This window comes from Chelonia mydas, chromosome 10 (assembly GCF_015237465.2).
Source record: "Chelonia mydas isolate rCheMyd1 chromosome 10, rCheMyd1.pri.v2, whole genome shotgun sequence".
NCBI classification, from domain to species: Eukaryota; Metazoa; Chordata; order Testudines; family Cheloniidae; genus Chelonia; species Chelonia mydas.
This window is the reverse complement of record NC_051250.2, coordinates 16,096,482-16,117,010: the sequence shown is the minus strand read 5'-3', so window position 1 is coordinate 16,117,010 and position 20,529 is coordinate 16,096,482. Positions and strand designations below refer to the sequence as shown.

The 20,529-nt window shown below is 39.2% G+C and overlaps 2 protein-coding genes across 4 annotated transcripts in view; one reads left to right on the top strand and one right to left on the bottom strand.

Annotated features, from left to right (window-relative positions):
• Positions 1-18,431, top strand: part of METTL9 (methyltransferase like 9) — a 40,296-nt gene extending 21,865 nt beyond the window's left edge. Inside the window, exons 4-5 of one of the 2 annotated variants that reach the window (XM_037911729.2) lie at positions 4,846-5,030; positions 17,701-18,431. In XM_037911729.2, the coding sequence (XP_037767657.1) occupies positions 4,846-5,030; positions 17,701-17,906 (391 nt within the window). In that variant the 3' untranslated portion in view covers positions 17,907-18,431. The remainder of the gene's footprint in view (positions 1-4,845; positions 5,031-17,700) is intronic. The other variant, XM_037911730.2, reaches the window with a different exon arrangement.
• Positions 8,142-16,721, bottom strand: IGSF6 (immunoglobulin superfamily member 6). 2 transcript variants are annotated; one of them, XM_007060628.4, is made up of 6 exons: positions 16,595-16,721; positions 14,656-15,006; positions 13,469-13,572; positions 12,516-12,572; positions 11,466-11,549; positions 8,142-10,221 (listed from the first exon to the last, which is right to left on the bottom strand). In XM_007060628.4, the coding sequence occupies exons 1-6, from the start codon at positions 16,659-16,661 to the stop codon at positions 10,180-10,182; spliced, it is 705 nt and encodes a 234-aa protein (XP_007060690.1). In that variant the 5' UTR covers positions 16,662-16,721; the 3' UTR covers positions 8,142-10,179. The 2 variants fall into 2 exon arrangements, with proteins under 2 accessions (XP_007060690.1, XP_037767659.1); XM_037911731.2 differs by lacking the exons at positions 8,142-10,221; positions 11,466-11,549 and having other exon boundaries at positions 12,516-12,900.
• Positions 18,432-20,529: the final 2,098 nt, after the last annotated feature.

Below are 20,529 nucleotides of genomic sequence, written 5' to 3'. Positions count from 1 at the left end.
CCCCAGTATGGCTGTTCTTATGTTCTTATACTGCCAGCAATTCTCCGAGATACCCAGTGCTTATGGGGAATGGCAGGGTCAGTACTCCCCAATATCCTCTTCCCACTTCAGGAGAAGTTTGAAGAGCAAGAGACTAGGGCTGGTGAGGTTGCTACTGCTCAGACAAATGTTTCCTCATCCTCCCTGGATGAAGCTGTTATGCCCCCTCTATCTACTGTGGACAACTTCAAACAGTCTCAAGACTTGATGAAGAAAGTGGCAGACGCTCTTCAAATATTGCTGGAAGAATTCAAAGAGACACAGCTTAAGTTGTTGGACATTCTTTCTACACCATCTTTGGCCATGTGATTCTCCACATAAATGAGGCATTGTTCGAATCTGCCAAGACAGTTTAGCAGACTGTACTCTACCCCACTTCCCCCCGCCCCAACAAGAGGGCAGACAGAAAGTAGTATGTTCAGACGAGGGGTTCAGAATTGTTATTTTCCTACCGTACCCCTAACTCCTTGGTTGTGGAGGCAGCACCATTCAGAGGCTTCACATAAGGATCACAAGTGCTTAGATCATAAGAGCTATTCCTCTGCCATCCTGCAGTGCAGAATTGGTGATTATCAGGTGATCTTGGAAAAATACAACTATCTTAATTATATGAAATTTATTTCCTGTATTGAACACCTTTCACAAGAGCAATTTCAGGCCATTATTGTGGAATGACAGCTCCTAGCCAGAACAGCTTTATGGGTCTCTGTCGACACTGACACTGCTGCATCTCCACAGCTGTAGTTATGTGTCAAGCCTCATGGCTGCAGACATCAGGATTTCTGCGTGAAGTCCAAAACACTGTAGAGGATCTCCCCTTCGATGGTCTTCAATTATTTAATGAATCCACAGGTGAGTCTGTGCATTCTCTGAAGGATTTCAGGGTGACCCTTCGTTCACTGGGCATATTGCATCCTGCAAACAAGAGGAGATTGTTAGTCTCAGACAGTTGAGATCCCACCCAGCTCAGTTGTCCATCTACCATAAGGCCTAGTAGCTGCCTAAAAAGAAACCCAGAAGGCAGAGGGAAAAATTCTCAACAGCTGAACTTGAATCGATGCAACAGCCACCATCTACATAGTGCTTGTTTTGATGTCTCAGTCAAGAGCCTCAAACACCTCCATGATCTGGATTTGATGCTGAATTATCTTGCCCTTTCCTTCCTCCCACCTTTTGGGGATCATCTCTCCCTTTTTCACACCTCATGGGAGCAGATTACCTCCAACAGATGAGTTTTGGAGGTTATAACATCGGGCTACTCCATCCACTTCCACTCCATAGCCCCCTTGACCCCCTCTTCTCCATCTCTCTTTTTTTCAGGGACACATCTCACAAACCTCTCCTGAGACAAGAGGTTCTCTCCCTCCTGCATAGGGGCCATGGAACCAGTCCCCACTCAGTACACAGGAAGGGGATTCTATTCAAAGTCCTTTCTGATTCCCAAAAAGAAGGGAGGGCATTTCTAGATCTCACAATACTGAATCCTTTGTCAAGATACAGAGGTTAAACATGGTAACACTTGCAGCTATCACTCCGTCCATGAATCTGGGGGACTATTTTGCAACACTTTACCTTCAGGACACATACTTTCGTGTCACAATACATCTCTCTCAGAAGAGATGCCTACCGCTAGTGTTAGGACCACTATCAGTACTGAGTCTTGTCTTTCAGACTCCCTACTACTACCAAATATTTACAAAAATTATGGTATTAGTCACCACACAGCTTAACCAATGGGAAGTAATTATCTTCCTCATTTCAACAAATATCTCAAGTGGCATTCCTACATCAAAGTTCGAACCACTGCAAAGAAAGCTATGTCTCTCTTCTACATGCTCATCTTTCAACTCAACACTGCACAGTCTTCCCTCTTACCTCTAAAGTTGATAGAGTTCATAGGGGCCACTCTCAGTGCCATGACTTCCGGAGCCTACCACCAAGAGGACAGGTTTCTCACTCTGACACACTAAATAGCATGAGTCCAAATGAGCCCACAGGTCACTGACAGATTGTGCCTGCAGCCCCTCTGGCACATGGCAGTATGTACCTTTGTCACATTGCACACAGGCTGATATCTATGCTTCTTCCAAGCCTGGCTCAGGGCAGCTCATATTCCCAACAGAGACAGTCTAAACAAGTTGTTCTGTATTCCTAGCTGTGTGCTAGCTCTCTCTACTAATTGAAGAATCTGGACTACATTTGCTCAGGGGTTCATTTCAGTCTTCCTCCTCCCATTTTCACAATGGTTTTGGACGCATCCCTCCTGGGATGGGGAGCTCTTCTATGGGGCCACACTATCCAGGGAAGATGGTCTGCCCAGGAGTCTACCCTACATATCAACATTCTGAAGCTCAGAACAATATGATATACTTGCTAGCACTTCTTCTCCATGATAGGTCAATCGCTCCATATAATGACAGACAACAAGTTGAGTATGTACCACATAAATTGACAAAGGGGTGCTAGATTCCCCCCCACTGCCACCCCCCCACACACACTGCTCAAAGGCAATCAAGTTATGGAACTAATGCATAGCTCAATGTATCCTTATCTTGGCAGTTTATTTGCCTGGACTCCAAAACACTATTGCCAACTACGTCAGTAGACACTTCACCCAAGATCATGCGTGGGAACTCAATAGAGCCCAAGTAAGAAAAATCTGTCAGAGTATGGGTCTTCTGAACATAAATCTTTCAGCCACTGCTGCCAACAGGAAATGTGTGAATTCTGCCAAGGGGAGATCTTGGTTGCCATTAAATGGGGGATGCCTTTCTCCTCTCTTGGTCAAAGAGTCTCCTTATATGCCTTCCCTCCAACTCTGATCCTCAGAGTTCTAAACAAAACAGAACAGAACAAAGCCACAGTAATTTTGATTGCACCAACCTGGCCAAAACTAGTATGGTTTCCTTACCTCATTCACTTCTCATCCCAGCCAGCCATCAATCTCCTGCTGACATTCAGCCTTCTCCCTCAGGATTCGGGAAACGTTCATTATCCCAAGTTGGATGTTCTCCAGCTCAAGCCTTGGTACCTAGATAGGTCTCAGGATTAGAACTCCCTTGCTTCAGAGAGATTCAAGAAGTCTTTTTGAACAGCAGAAAGGAACCCACCAGGAAAATTTACCTTCAGAAATGGAAGAGATTTTACCACTGTTACGCCTACCTTTGCCCTATCTCTTGTTGACTCAGCCATCTTGGAGGTCCTGGAATTCCTGTTCACTCTAAAGAAAGGAGGTCTTTTGTTAAAGCTCCATTAAGGTCCACCTAGAGGCCATCACAACTTTTCATTCTCCTGTGGAAGGTTTTTTGGTATTTGCTCATTCTGCAACTTAGAGATTCATCGAAGAATTATCAAACCTCTTCCTAAATGTCGGAGAGCCCATCCCAGCCTGAGATTTGAACTTAGTTCTTAATTCTCTGATGAAAACTCCCTTTTAGCTGCTAGCTACGTGTACATTTCTAAACCTTTCCATGAAAACAGCCCTTCTAGTGGCAATTACCTCCACTCAAAGAGTTGGTGAATTAGGGGCTTTGATGGCTGATCTGCCTTATATGGTCTTCAAGGATAACGTATGCCTCCAACCACCCACGGTTTCTACCCAAAATAGTCTCCAATTTACATATCAGACTTTTCATCCACTTTTTTCCACTCTAAATCCCATCAGACTAGGGAGGATGCTGCCCTTCATACTTTAGACGTTAGAGGGTGCTAGTTTACTATTTGGAGAGGACCTAGCCTTTTAGAATTTCTCCAAGACTATTATTCTCTATCACAGAGAGCTAAAGTAACACCAGTGTCCACCTAGACTTTCTAAATTGGGTTTCTGGCTGCATCCTCTTCTGCTGTGCAGCTGCTAATGTGCCATGCCGACCTATATCCTCAGTATGGGCATGAGGATGGCTAGGGCACATGTGTGGACCAAACAAGCATTGCTGCTGAAAAAAACTGATCAAAGGCACATGAGTACCTCAAGTGGAGCATCCATAGTGGGACACATCTCGAAGAACTCATTTACTGTACCAGGTAAGTAACCTCTTCTTCCTCAGTGTCGTCATTATCGTCATCATCCTTCTCCACCTGCTGGTGTTACTGCAGGTGCTGCTGTTGGCTTCCAAAACTGAAGCTACCTGGCTCTGAGAGTTCAGATAGAGCACAAACAGTTTCTGTGTGTTTTGCAAATTGCAGGTACTAGCAAAGCAATGCACCGCATTCTTGAATCCATGCTGGCTGACAGTGATTCAAAAATGGTGCTAGCCCACCCAGAAAGAGGGGAAGTATGGAATGGAAGAAGTAAAAGCATGGGATTTTTGGAGTTTGACCCCCCCCCCCCCCCACGTCCCAGAATTCCCCTGGTTTCTGCTATGCATCTCACAATGCTCAGCAAGAAAAATCCCAGAATGCACACAGTATACTGCATGCTTAATACACATCCAGCTCCTGCTGTGTACACACAATGATGCAAATTAAAAGAGGGCAAAGCAACCCCATCTGCATGCTCTTAGTGTGGCTTACACTGGTTGGTGTGCAATACGTATCCCCTCAGTGCGAACTAAGTCCCCCATGCAGACAAGCCCTATGTGCTCTCAGTATACTCCTTTTCTTTTTGCGGATACAGACTAACACAGCTGCTACTCTGAAACCTGTCAGTATAAAGAGAGTGTCTGATAAAGGTAAGGTCAGCCTCAGTTGTAGGGAATTATCTCCTTCTCCTAATTGCTATAGGCAGGCTGTGTACTGAGAACTCTGCACTCAGCCTGCAGTTGTTTAACTGTAACACTTTCCATCTCTCTCTCTCTCTCTCTTTAGAGTGCTCGGTATAAATGAATGGCAGAACACAGGATTCCAGTATGACGTTATCAGCTGCTTGAATTTGCTTGATCGCTGTGATCAGCCACTGACTGTATTAAAAGATATTAGAAGTGTATTGGAGCCAACTAGAGGCAGAGTCATTCTTGCACTAGTTTTGCCTTTTCATCCATATGTGGAAAATGGTAAGTAGATACAGATTAAAAGATACTTGGGATCATAGGGGAAAGGTGTTTTAGGTTATAGTGTTGTGAATTAATACTGTCTAAAATAACTTTATATTTATCAGACTTAAAATGTGCTGATCAATATCTCTTAATTGCGTGTTCAAAATTCCTAGAATTGTACATAAAACATATACTGTAAGTAGATGGCCGCACTTGGACTGAAACTGTTCACTGCCCCTCCCCCCTCCTTTCACTACCATCAGTGAAAGACTGAGCAAATGTATGGGTCCTATACCATATCCTGAAGGCTCTCATACTTGGGCTCTGTTGGAGCAATGCGGGAAGCAAATTTCAGACAAGGGACCTCCACTGAATTCATGGTCCAAGCAATCCCAGATATCCAGATCTAGATACTGTGAACAAGAGTACCTTAACTGATCTTTGCTGTGCAGTAGTGCATAGGGTGAGATGTCTCTTGGGTAGCTAGGATCAAACTATTTACGGCGCTATACTTCAGTGTCAGTGACTTCAGTTGCATCAAGAAATTCATCGGAGTGAGTAGTAATTAAAACAGAATTACTGATATATATAAATACCTGATTATGTTTGTTTTACTCTATATTAAATGATCCAGCACATCTCTTTTGGAGTTCACGTTTGATCATTAACTTTTATCCCTTTGTCTAAGTTTTGGAGAAGAATCTGAGAGCACTTTTCAAATATATCTGGTTTCTTCCTCAATGAGTATCATGAGCATCATGGCCTAAATCTTTAAAAGTTACTAGTGGTTTTATGTGCCTTAGTTCTGGGGCCTGATTTTTCAGAGGATGGGTGTTCAGCACTTCTAAAAATCCAGCCCCTGTTAGGAGTCCCAATCTGGATTTTTTTTAACGAACCTATACAATGTTTCAAACATATCTGGATACAATTTCTTATTCTGTTTAATATGGAAAAGATTTTCTTCCTGTCCTAAATTTTCTATAAGAGTCAAGGTAATAGTAAAATACAGTTCTGCCTGTGTAACAGTGTCTTTTATATTCTACACTGAAACAATATAAGCAAAGTCTGTGATATGTAGTGATTGTATATTATCTTGTTTCTTGTGTACCTTATAATTATACACTTAAGTTTAATTTCTCTGTTTTGCAATCACTGATCCATCCAGGACCTGCTTTCCTGTCTTTTTCTTTCCGAGTCCTGCATCATGTTAGGTAACAATATTGAAAAAAACTTAATGCAGCTTTCTAGCATAACAGATGGTGGAGAAACAGAGAGAGAAATCTGAGGAATCCACTTTTACTTTCTCATGGTTCAATCCCCTAGTATCTAGTGGAAGGAGAATTGGCTATTGGACTAATAAGACACTAGGACTTGAAAACATGTTCTCTGCATATGGAACTTCAAGACATTTCTTGTTAGAATCTTCTGTATGGCATCTTGTAAACCAGAAAGAAGCTTTGCTTGTGCTGGTGACCAGTGGCAAATGAGACATTTTGTTTCAGACAGCTCCATTTCCCTTGCTTTGTTGTTGCTGCTTTTCTCTAATCTCAGATCAGATCACAATGCTTTCCCTGATGGTCTTGTGTGACCTGCAGGGTGGTGTGTCAAGATAGCTTTGGTAAGCCCTTATCAGTGAAGGCTGCTCCAGTTATGCAGTGTCTATCTCAAGTTCCCAAACTTGATTCACAGCTTGTTCAGGGTAAGCCCCTGGCGGGCCGCGAGACACTTTGTTTACCTGAGCATCTGCAGGTACGGACGCTCGCAGCTCCCAGTGGCCGTGGTTCGCCGTTCCCAGCCCATGGGAGCCGCAGGAAGCGGTGGGCCGGCCCGCACCACTTCCTGTAGCTCCCATTGGCCGGGAACAGCAAACCATGGCCACTGGGAGCTGCGAGCGGCTGTACCTGCAGATGCTTAAGTAAACAAAGTGTCTTGTGGCCCACCAGGGGCTTACCCTGAACAAGCCGCGATCCAAGTTTGGGAACCCTTTATTTATCGTGAAACAGATCCAGCATGTTTGTTACCCACTGCTATAGACTGGCTATCAGCAGCACTTTGATATTCCAGTTTTGTCTATCTGAAAGTGGATATCTCCATTGGTGTATATGTACATCTGGATATTTTTAAAGAAGTAATTATCTGTCTCTAAGTTTTGAACATGCCTGGTTCTCAATATATTTTAATTGTATTAAAAGCAATTTCTGATGAGACATTGACCAATAGCAAATAAGTAAAGAGCACTTTTTTTGCTTGGGGGAATGGAGATGGTAATAGTGAAGCAGCCATTGCATTTGATTAATTTTGACCTTTATGTTCTAAAAGTTGAATTTGGTACCTTCAGATTATGCAAACTGCTAGGACAAAACCTGTTCCAAGTTGTTACAAACTTCTAACAAGAAATGCCTTCCTTCTTTTCAGCAATTAAATAACCACAAACCTCTTACTAAATCCAGATGAAAGAAGAATCTCTTATATATGTGGTTTCAGATAATCAAATCAGGCAAGCACCAGACAGGACCACTAGATTCTTAGGACTTTTGCAGAGTAGACAAAGAACAATGGCTTTAATGTAAAGCTGGTCTTTAAAATAGAATTAGACTTAAATTTCAATTTAACTGTCTATTTTAAGAGGCAAACTAACCATAAACTATATAATCACTTAAATGTCAATCCGATCCCCTGTCCCATCCTGGCCAGGTCAATATTTTGAATCATGTCATTGTACATGTTTAGTTGAGTTAAAATGTCAAACACAAAATAAGAATCTGACTTCCTTAATTGATGTGATTAACTTCATTTCAAATAACATTGTACCATTTGATTCACTCGGATGTCTATGGTTCTGTTTAAAGAGAGATGCCATTATGATAGACTGGGGTCACCACTATATGTAGTGGTGGTTCCCCACATTCCAAAGATTTTTTCATTCCATTTTGTAAATCTGGCTGTCCAGAACTCTGGACCCATACACAACTTTTTATAGAAAATTTTAAATCAATATCAGCAGAAGATACTCCACTAAAACTCTCCCCATTGAACTGTCTAACCTACTCTCCAGTGCAAGACTGGGATGACATTGTATGTCATGCAAAAAGCTCTGTGTCAGACCAAGTAGTGTTCTAAATGTTGTAGTTAAGATATCAAAGCTTTTTATTATTTTACAAGATATGTTAAAAGAGGCAAAGAATGAATTCACTATATGTACATTGTAAACAAGAACAAACACTCGGAACATGTGGAAGATCCTAGAAAGCATGTATTTCAATTACTGTACTAAAGAGTTTTAAACCCCTTTTAGAAAAGTCTTTTATTATTTTACAGATATGAACTCTGATTCAGAGCTTATATGTGTAAGCAAATGGGTCAGCCTATGTGTGGATCCAATTGCACGATTGGAGCCTGAAAATGGAATAATTTAACTATACTGTTAATGAGAATTATACTCTGCTATGCTTGACACAGCCTCTGTTTCCTTGTTCTTAATTTTTTTAAATGACCGAAACAAATGTTCTTATAAAACTATAAGAAACAAAAGAAATATTACTTTGTTCTTTCAAATGTTTCTGGAATTGCAATGACATCTAGAGCTTATTCACAAGTTATTACCAAAGAGTTTGAGAGAAATACACCTTTGTTTTTATTTTCCAAAGTACATAAAACCTCACTAATTCACCCTAACACAAAGTTATTGTGGAGTTCAAAATTTTATGAATTGACAAGCAGAAATCTTACTAATAAGTTAATCATACTGCATTACAAAACGTACTCTGTTCATTTGTACTTTAATATTTATACTTCACTAGTAGGTATTTTGTAATGAGTGTTATAAAGAAATGCTTTCTTATCTAATTAATCTGTGAAACTCACTTCTATGTGTATCATTGAGGCAAAAAGCTTAGGGTTTAAAAAAGGTTTTGATATTTATAAAAAATAAGAATAACTTTAGTTACTAGAATAAAAATGTATAAGATACCATGCTTGAAGAGAGAAGCAGCTAGCCATTAATTGCTTGGGATTAGGAAGAAAGTTTATTAGACATGTTGCTCTATATTTGTCCATTATGTAATGTGGATTTTTGTGCATTTTTATACCTTCCTGTGAAATATTTGGTACTTGCCTATGTAGGCGACACTGGACTAGACAGATCTCTGCTTTGCTCCAGTCTGGCAGTTCCAGTGTTCTTAAGTTGCAAAATGTTAGATGAGGCCTCACTACGGGACACAATTAACTCTTTGCTGAAAGGATGGGTGAGACCAGCAGGTATCTTGTAAGATTCTTGAGGTGTGCAGATTAGCTAAGTGAGAACTGGTGAAGCGTGACTGTAGTCCCACAGTCTAAGTTATATCCAGTTCTGTGCAGATGCACAAAGGGAAGGAGGAGAGGGTTCATGGAACGCCCTTCATGCCCTTGTAGAGACTCGGTGTCATTCTAATGGGGAATGAGGGACTGCTTCTGGCTAGCACTTGGGGATACTGTCTGCATAACACATATACATATAAACATTGAAAGAAGAGCAGTCCTTGGATTGACATGTAGACTAAGCTACCTTCCTAACCCGCCATACGGTCCCTCTGGATCAGTTTTGACATTACATTAGTGTGTATGCTTTTATATTGCCTATTTTTTGTACCTGTTCTGTGTACGGCCAGCCAGATTCTCCTCTTACTCTGGTGTAAATCCTGAGTTACTATTGACATCAGTGGTAGTTATAGCTGATTTACACCAACGTAAGTGAGAGCAGAATTTGACCTCAAGGCATCATTTTCTTTTTGTGCCTATCACAAACCTTTCAGAAGCATTAAATTCACAAAAGAAATTAAAAAAAAAAATTATGTGTAGAACTAACCCTAAATATGAAAATTTCCATGAAGTAGTAGTTGTTCAATGGAAAATAAAGTCCTTTTACAATATTTTTATTTTTCAGAGGTAGAGGGCTTGGTAATGTTAAACATAGGACTGTAATAATTAATATTCACACTTTAGCTGGAATACTGTCATTTGTATTTGATCTATTTGCAAAACACTTTAAAAAAAAAAAGCACTGCTCAGTGAGGATTCATTTTTTTTAGCAAGGTACGACTCTTTTAGAAAATTAATTTTTGAAGTCTCAGACATGTTCAGTTGTATTTCACATAAAGGATCTTGAGTATGTGGTGTACTTTGAATTTTATCATCTGTTTTGATAGATGGTGTCATCTGGTTCCAAACACTCCTGCAAAAAAAAATATAAATATATATTGTAAAAGGTTACAATGTTTGTGTAATAGTTCGCTTTCTAAAAAGATTTCCTCAGTGGGGCAAACTTCCTTTCCTTTGCTACTGCTGAAGAATACTTCCCTCTTCCTTCTGTCCGTTATCCAGATGCCTTCATACCTGTGGCATCTGCAGGATTCTTAACCTTTTTCGTTCACTGTTGACTACCCTGAATACAGCTCCCAGGGGAGCACAGAGAGTCAGCAGGACAGTCATGTTTACATTATGTGTATGCCCACATCTGCCAGGTCCTGGATTACATCAGTAGGGGCTTGATGGCTTTATGGAGGGCAGTTATAGTGGAAAACTGTCAGGGGTAAGAATATTGAAATACAGGCTTTATGGGAGGGCAAGTGTTTTTGACCTGTCAGTGCTGAATGCCTATTTCATTTTTGTACTTCATCTGGGAAGTGTATGTTCTGCTCACTGATTAGAATAAGAAAAGAGCTGTTTTGCTTGTGCAGTGTAGATTCAAGAGTAGTTTTCTTAACTTGAAAGTGTGAGTTTTTCTACAATAGTTTTCCTGTAACTTACATGGCATATGCAAAATACACTATGATTTGGTTAAAAAATGTTGTTATAAATTTGGGAGGATGAAATAACTTTCATTCTGTGATACAATACCATGAAGTATTCTGTATATGTTGCGTATATTACAATAAGTGTTTTAGGAATGTTTGAGGTTTTTAAAAAACTTTTTATTGTAACTTTTTGAAACTCTCCACTTGTAAAGCCATGTGCCTTCATTACCATGGGTCCAACTATTCAGCGCTCAGAGGGGGAGAGAAATTAAAATGAAATTAAAATGCCTCCAAAGTGAACTGCAATGCTTTTCTATACCTAAAATATGTCATGGCTTTAAAGGCTGGCATCTCAGGCCTTCTCAGACATAAAATGAGTTCAGAATCCCTTTGGAAAGAGGGGTATCTCCACTCCGCAACAGTATGTAGATCCCAGTTTAACCCTGCTGGGATGCACAGTATTGGACTTCTGAAACTTTTAGCATTGTAAGTATAGAAAAGCTATTGCTGGTTCAGGACTAAATCTTGCCAATCCTGACACTCAGACAGCGAAGAAGTCTAGTTCTGTAGAAAATGTAATATAGTTCTGAAATTTGCTTCTCCATTTTTTCCACATACAATGAACTACAATAAATAGCCACAAGATTTTGGAAACCCCCTTTTCATGTTACTCATTACTTACAGGCTGATGATGGTCTTCAGCATATCTCTTCTTGTACAGTTCTTGTACAATTGCTCGACAAACTGTTCGCCCACTCGTATTTTTCTGCAGTGGTTAAAATGTGGTTAACAACAATTTTACAATAGAGACAGATTTGGAAAAGTGCACTTGCCTCTACGATATATCTTTGCTAATTTTTTTTTTTTAAACTTTTTAAAATTTAATCAAGATGTCACCACAACTTCAAAACAGTAAGTTTCGTGGCCAAAGGGGCCCTGGCTGTAGAACAGTAATGATTTTTTACTGTCGAGTTAAATTCCTTCTTTAACTTGTGGATTTTTTTTTTTCCAAGAGGGTGTTGCAGTATATATTCTAAATAGGATTTAAGTATGGTGGAACCCATCTAAAGCCAAAGCCACCATCCAAGGGACCAGGAAAAATCAGTTGCATGGCAGAGGTTGGCTTTTTAACTATAGTTCAAACATGGTTTACTTGTAATCTTGATGTTACTGAAAAGCCATCACTTAAGACAGGAAGTTGCCTGTTGGAGGTGGCCCTTAGCATAGTTCTCACTGTCCAATTAGCCAAAAAGGACCGATGAACAGAAACTTTAAAGCTTGGGGCAGAGGTCACTTGCTAGATCATCTGGGCATATCTTACTTAATCAGTTCCCTGCCATTATAGGGGACTTGGGCATTGGTGCACCTTGGTCTCTCCTGTTTTCTGCCTGTGGCACATAACAGTCTAGTCTCCTGAAGGATGTGATACTTTGATATAATTCTAGTTGTTGGGGTTGGTGTGGGAGTGGCTAGGTGGTGTTGGTGACCGTCTCATCTTTAAACTCCGACTCTAAATTCAGCAAATAGTTTTCTATAAATCTTCAGCACTGGAGCCCTTAATCACTTACATCTACAGTTTGAGCTCTATATACTACCAGCCCCAGTAACCCCTTTGTCTGAGCCTTCAGTTAGCCAATTTAATGTCCCCGGATGTGTTCAAGGTTATATTTAAAAAAACAAAAAATCTATGAATCAAAGACACCCAAGACAAGTTAAGTGAATATTAACATACATGGTGCTCTCCTTTCACATCTCCTTTCCTGGTTTTCTTTACCAGTTTGGATTTTGACTGCAAAACAAAAGTCAACTTTATTTACATAGCTCTCCATGCCAAATAATAACTAAAGAGGCACTGTAGCAAAATGTATTGCCTGCTCATAACATTTAGGGATATCTCATTATTTATCGAGTTCATTTAAGGGTTCCAAATATTGATGATTGTTCTAAAAACAAAAACACACAAAAAACCACCACACTTACTTAATAAAGACCAATGTCAGTATCTTCAATAACTGGGTGCATTTTAAACATGCACACCTCCTCTCTCTGGTTCTGGGGGAGCTTTTCCAAGTTTCGGATACCCTGTAACCCTCCTCCAACTCCCTTTTCCATGCATCCTACAATATTTTGAATAGGACTTCATTATGTAAGTAAGAGTATTGCTTGAAATAATTTCATTGCACTTGGCATTTATATAAATTTCATTATTTGTTTACCAATAGACATTAATCCATGGAGCTTGCAACCTGTGTATTTGGTAGTAATGCTCTTTATTTGATAACTATTTTTCTTTCAAAATATTTGAATCTTATCATATTTTTGATAGTCTGTCTCATTTACAAAGTGACTTCTGGCAATATATACCAAACTTGCTGTACATTGTTCCAAGGATAGTTTGGTTTCTGCTGCTTTTCCCTTGAAACTCTCTTTAAAAAAAAAAAAATAAAAAATCGGTAAGTGATGTGTGTGAGATGTAATGAGTATCTAATCTGAATCTATGTGTGAGAGTTTGCAGATGCATCTGAGATGTAATCATCAACCACAACCTCTGTAAAACTCGTTTGCTGTCTGTGATGCAAAAGTAATTAAAATCCATGATGACCCTTGGATCCTGAGGAAAACATTAAAGCTATTGAGAAGTCAGAATGAAAACAACCAAATAAGAAAAGTCAAAATTAAACCCACCTTATAGAATATAAAGATTGCAAGTATGGCAGTGCTGTATAGAAACAGCAAAGATGAGAGGACTATCATGGGGATGTATTCTTCAGTGCTGTACTTCTCAGACCCTTTAGTCATAATAAAAAATTGTTAGAATAATGGGAACCTGTTCTATTTTGATCATATTCTTAGTAAGAATAATATTTGTATTATAACCACTTTCATCTGAGGAACTCACTTGATAAGGGTCACTAGACTCAAACAGCTGGGGACTGGAGAGCCCTTGATTTGGGATTTTGTTTTCTTCCCACCATAGCCCTCTTCTGGTCTAAAATCTAACTTTTAAGTAACAAGTATGAAGAAGGCTCATGTGTTTGTTCAGATGTTAGCAGTGTGAGTGGTGGGGTGAATGTAGGGAGAGTATGGAACTCGGTTAGGGGAGAGAGAGTCCATTAGTTAGGGTTTTGTTTTTTTTAACTTTTGTACATATTTCTAGAGCTTGTTATTGAAGCACATGTAACCAGAAATTTAGTTAATTAAGCCTCCTCATCCCTGTGAATATCTTTATCCCTGTTACATAGGTGGAGATACTAAAGACACCAAAGTAAAATGATTTGCTCAAGTTCACACAATGAATCAGTGGCAGAGAATCAGCCCAGAGTCCCAGAATCCTGCTCTGTCTGCTAGACACAGTCCCTCCTGAATATGGCAGTTTCTCAACAGAAGCCATTTACTTGTTTGTGACTATTACTGTTGGTGTATGATTTATTGTGTGCCAGTCCCAAAACCCTCCATGAAGCTTGACATGGAGTATTTGTATGTTCAGTTTTGACAGTTAACAAAAAGGAAAATACAGCATCCAATCTCCTGGATTACTATAGAACATCTCTGAAGGGTCACTTACATTACATGATAGTACAGCATCTGGTTAGTAAACCATACAAAGTTGCTGATTTTTAGCTTTGTTAACAAAGTATCTTCCTAGTTGATCTTAATTCTGCACTTGGAACTCCGGTTCATGTCAGTTTGACTTTCACACACATACCCAGAGTATGACATTGGGTCTTATTTGCTGTTCAAATTGATAGTAAAATCAACAGGGTTTCCAGTAAACTATTAACATACCATATTTTGCAAGTGTAAATAATTAGAAATATTTAGAAAACAACAAAGTATTCTTTTACGATTGTTCATAGGAAGTAGTGACTGACCTCTTTTCACCAATATCGTTCCTCCCCCGGTTTGCTTGGATGTGTGTGTATCTGAATCTGAAAATGCTATTCCACAGATATAAATGGCACTGTCGTTTACAGTCAGTTTGTTGATCTGAAGTAAAACATTATGATCGGACAGTGATTCAATCACTTGGAACCTCTCTATGCATTGAGGTGTACACAAAGCCTCATGTGTAAAATCATTATAGCGAAACCATAGTATTTGACGGGAGCCATGACATCCGGAAGCAGAGAAACTGCATGTTACATTCACAGTGCTGACACTGTAGTCTACTTCCTTAAATTGGTGTTGTTTTACGGTAACTTTGCAGGTATCTACAACATGACCTGTTGAGAATAAACACATACTTGATTGAGAGAGGATTTAAGAGTAAGGGATGTTGCAAATTAAATATGTGACCTTGAATTTAGAAAGGGGGGAAGAGGGAGAAAGCGGTGATATTTCAACCGTGGGATCTCTTTCGGTTGTTTTCATTAAGTTTCTTCTTAGAAGATTGCCTCATGGTTCAAATACTATTTTGAACTTTATTTAATATTTTTCATATACATAGGAAAATATGAATGTGATTGCTAACTGATCATGGGTTTCACAGGTCAGCAGTGCCACTTGCTGATACTGACATTTTAAAATTAAGCAATATACAGAAAAAGGAAAGCAAGGGAAGGTTAAACACGAAAGAGAATTTCAGTTAAGGAACTGAATCACCAGCAAATTACAAGTTTTGCTTACTATAACTGTTATGACAAATGCATTTTTTTACCAAGACCTTATAGAAATAAATAACTTTAATAAACTTAAATATGACAAAATAATTCTATCAAAGTAATGGTTAAATACCTAAAATTTAGATAATTGGAATGGAGACTCTAGAAATGAGATTGCTAAACCATTTTCTATTTTGTTTTACTTTCAAGAAAGTATTTAGCAAACAAACTACAAAACAAAAAATAAGTTGAAGTGGACTCATCTTTGATCAGATTTGGATTATTATAAATTATGTATTGTATGTAATCAATACAATAAAAATGTAAAGTTAGGATAGCATAGAATGTTACTACTTAATATTGTCTGGATTAGGGTAACCAGATGTCCTGATTTTATAGGGACAGTCCCAATATTTGGGGCTTTTTCTTATATAGGGGCCTATTACTCCCCACCCCTTGTCCTGATTTTTTCACACTTGCTATCTGGTCACCCTAGTCTGGATACTTATGTGACTCTTCATCTTTGTACTGTCCGAGCTCCTGGTGGACCAAATGCAGGCAGGTTGAGTTCATAGGGGTTCCACAGGAACAGAGAGAGGGCATTCTCTTTTTTTTCTGTGCCACAAAGCAGCAGCAGAGCCACCCCATGGTCACAACTGTTTCCTTGAGGCTGCAGTAGCCCTAGCAGCTGCTGCACTCCCACTCTGTGAAAGGTACTGATTGGCTGGTACAGTATATCCACCAAGTGGCTAATCTCTCTGTCCCTGCCCTAAGCCCACTGTTCACTGGGTTGGAGGATGCCCCTATGGAGCAGAACTCTGTGACTTGCAGCTGATGCAGACACCATGTGCTGGATTCTCAGAAACTTCCTCCTACCAACTCCGTAGAGCATACCTGCAGCCATTTTGCTGCATCTGGGGTCTGCTATGCAAGTGGGAGAGGATTTGGACTGATGGTCATAGGTTATGAGGGCATTTTGTATAATCCTTTGGAAGACAATCTTTCATTAATATTCATTTGATTAGGAAACTTTATGAAGACAGCAGAAATTGGCTAACTCCAAAGCAGAATTTTTTCCTGCCCCTCTTATCTTACAGACTTGTTCCAAATGAGAGCACTGCATTTTCAATCTTATTTGTAAGAAATACATATGAATCTTTTAAAACAGGTGAAGAAGACAGTAAATTGGGGGGGAAAAAAAAAGTCTTACCAACATAGTATAGAATCCAGTTGAATTCCAACAGTAGCACGACTTTGCATTTATTGAAAGTTGCCATTTCTTTGTGTGTTTGTCCAGAAATGTTTCTGCTCAAAAAAAGAGGAAGTTAATTAGGAAACTTTAGGAGTTACATAATGCTCTAAATTTCATGCTCAGACACTTCCTACTTGCATATATTTACAGGAATTAAACATTGTGTTCAGTAAATTTCTTAAAGATACAGTATGTATTTAAAACATAATCAATTACATTTTTCAGTCAGATGGGATTGGTAAAAATCTATTCTTTTGACAGCGAGTTTTTTTTTTAATTTTAAAACTACTACATTGCTGGATTGCGTCTGATGATTTCATTGGCTATAACAAATGACAACTTATTTTTCATTATATAAAATTATCCAGAACTCCATTTCCTCTTTGAGAGGACCCTAAACAAATAATCCTTCTCTTCTCACTTACCAAAATGGCCCTTGAATGAACAGAAGTTCTGTAGATGCTGTTCCACAGGACCCACTTAGGATTTCTTTCCTAGTTTGATGTGGAGTCTCTTGAGGTGGATTTTTTGGGGGAGGGGCTAAGGGATTGATTTTGGTTTTTAGCTAGTAGTATGACCACAGTATTCTTGAAGAATTCATAACAAATTATGGTTGTTAGCATCTGGCTTTATTTATTATAACTAATTGAAGCCGATTCCAGCACGGAAGTATGACAGATAAGTATGAGAAGGCATTTTAATGTTAGCCAAGATTTTAGAGTTTCTCAGACTACATCTGCCAAATTTGAGTTTCACTAGATGATCTTACTATTCTTAGTCAAATAGTTATTTGGTCAAGTGGGCCTGCACATAGAGCTATTAGTAGAGGATTTAAAAAAATCTGAGCTTTGGGGGTGGCAACCCTCTCTATACTCAAACAAGACCCCTGGATATTGTGGTCTTCAGATAGACCTGTACAAATGCTCTACCCACCATGTGTTGGGTAATATGGATCATAAAGTCCGAAATGGAATGTAAGCAGCATAGCATGCTTTCTTTAAGAGACTGCCATACATTGAAAAGGATCCTTTTAAAATTTAAATACAATTGTTTTGTTTTCTCAGTAGGTGGCAAGTGGGAAAAACCCTCAGAAGTTTTGGAAATCAAGGGGCAGACTTGGGAAGAACAGGTGAATAGCCTGCCAGAAGTTTTCAGAAAAGCTGGTTTTGCCATAGAGGCTTTCACCAGACTGCCATACTTATGTGAAGGTGATATGTATAATGACTACTATGTATTAGATGATGCTGTCTTCGTCCTCAAGCCCATGTAAGCGTATACGAAGTAGAAGTCTCCAGAGTCAAACCCAAGAAGCAGCCTCTGATAGAGGTGTCTGATTTATGATTACTTAATGGGAGGGAATTTTGGGATTGCCATTCTAAATAAATATCATGTAAGAATTTTAAAGGCCAAAATACTAATGTATTTCTTTGTAGTATCTTTAAAAAGGACAGTTTTTTTAAAACAGACTCTTCAGTTGAGAATTTTTACCAACTCTTAGCCCAACAATGCAGTCTGCATTCCAACATTAATGGAAGATATTTTTTATACTTAACTGCAGTAGGGATCATAACCAGACAAAAGCAGTAGTTATGATGATACATGAACTGATACACAGTATGGATTGTTCTTTAAGATATCAAGTGAAAATTGGCAATACAGCTGTCCATTCAGTTCAGAACATTGTTGAATATAGAGTTGGAATGGATATTCTTCCATGTTAAGAAGTTATTTTATCTCTGACTGTCATTCTTCAACACATCTTTTTAATCATGCTAATAAACTTTTTTTGAGATGACCTTTGCATTAATTTTTGTGTTCATTTATGTAAACATAGCCATGCTTGTTTGCACAAACTGTTACATATATAGAGAAAAGAACCTTGTAGCAGTACAGCTGAATTCATTTAAAAGCATTTAACTATTGTGTAGAAGACTAATATAATCAAATTTTAAAAAATCATTTTTGGAGGGGTTCTTCCATGTTCCTCTCTCGTAAATCCTCCTTGCTTTTGCACACACCAATTTCCAGCGAAGGATGGTTAGTCAGGACTTATGAAAGCTGTTCCTTAAACTGATGGATATGACAGACTTCCACAGGTTGAGCAAATTTTCTCCAAAGAATTCCAACTCAAGAACTAAGGTAGGAATTTTCACTTGAGATCCTCCATCACCACTTCAATATACACACACTTATGCTAGGATAATTACCTTCCCTGCAACATTGTTATGGTGTCTGTTTGGAGTCTTCCACATGCTTGATTGAACATTTAGTTTAAATTAAACAGTGTAATCTTCCCCTTCCAGGGAGTTTCACTGAAATTTTAATTTAATCTGCCCAAGAAGGGATCAGCTCCAGCTTTTTTTTTTTAAAACATAGAAGCTCTTCCCAGTAGCTGTCTTTGACATGCTGGCTGCATAAATTGGAAGAGTCTCTGAACTAGATTGTGGCATGTAGACATAGCTTCTTGATAAGGGAGGTGTAGATATCCAGCCACCCTGGCAAGAGCTCTGGAAAGCGCTGTACCTGCAGTAGCAATAATGCTTCCCTGAGTCTAAGGAGCACTGGAGGGGCATAGCTGCTGTGGCACCCCTGAAGAAGGTGTAGTACCCACTGTCCCTGGCCGCATGTGCTGACCAGTGTGGGACCATGGCTCTTCTCCCTAACCCCAATGGAGAATATAGTGACACCAGCTCTATAAAGTCTTTCCACTTCAAAGCTCAGATGTTCAACACTAACTAGGGATTTTCATTAACAGAAATTGGGTGTCTAAATTTTTCAGGTAGCTCACAAAATCTCAGTCTAAGGATACAAGGACTGACACGGACATCACTGACACTGCAGACAATAGAAGTGGTTCCTTGCAGCCAGGCAGGGTCTGGGTACAGTCTTGTTCTATGTCACTATTGGATCTAATGCAGGCCACAGTTTGAAGATGCCTATTCTGCCAGCTTCCTCTTTGTTCTCAAGCGTTGTGTGTTTTGGATTTCTACAGTTCAGGTTGATTTTACGTTAAACTTATTTATAAATAAAGTTAGTTACTTTAGCAGTAAAAGGATTTTGAAGTTTCAAGCCATTAGAACTGACTCACCGAACATCTGCCATCTCAGGTTTCACACCCTGCCTGGGGAAAGCTGAAATAAAAACTAAGCTGTTTTAATTGATTTAGGACCAAATTTTTTAAGAAAGTTAGGTGCCTAACGATGCAGAATTTTGACATGTAACTCCTACAGGTACCTATCTGCACCTTGAGGTGCCTAAACACCTTTTAAAATCTGGCCCTAGAAACTGGTTCCTGGTGGCCACAGATCATCTTAACTGCACAAGGCAAAATCTCACCTATAGTAGAACCTCATTTACCCAAACGTCTGATTTGAAAGCCCCCATTTGCTGAAACTGGATTGTGTTGCCCTGATATCATTTATGTGGGAAAGAATAGTTTGGATAATGAACTATATAGATTGTACTCATTAATATTCCTAATCATCTGGAATCTGATTGACATATAGGAAGACTATATATTGAGTTGTAAAAACAACAAGGCGTCCTTGTGGCACCTTAGAGACTAACAAATTTATTTGGGCATAAGCTTTCGTGGGCTAGAACCCACTTCATCAGATGCATGAAGTGGAAAATATAGGAGCAGGCATAAATTACATGAAAGGATGGGGGTTGCCTTACCAAGTTTGAGGTCCATCTAATGAGATAAATCAATTAACAGCAGGATACCAAGGGAGGAAAAATAACTTTTGAAGTGGTAATGAGTGGCCCATTACAGACAGTTGACAAGAAGGTGTGAGAAATAGTAGGGAGAAATTAGTATTGGGGAAATTAGTTTTAGGCTTTGTAATGACCCAACCACTCCCAGTCTTTATTCAGGCCTAATCTGATGGTAT

Coding starts and splice junctions, on each gene's coding strand:
- IGSF6 (XM_007060628.4), bottom strand. CDS start 16,661: ATGGCAACTTTCAATAAATGCAAAGTCGTGCTACTGTTGGAATTCAAC. Junction 12,573..13,468: donor CAATCTTTATATTCTATAAG/GTGGGTTTAATT, acceptor TTTGTTTTGCAG/TCAAAATCCAAACTGGTAAA. Junction 11,550..12,515: donor ATGTGAAAGGAGAGCACCAT/GTATGTTAATAT, acceptor TAACCACTGCAG/AAAAATACGAGTGGGCGAAC.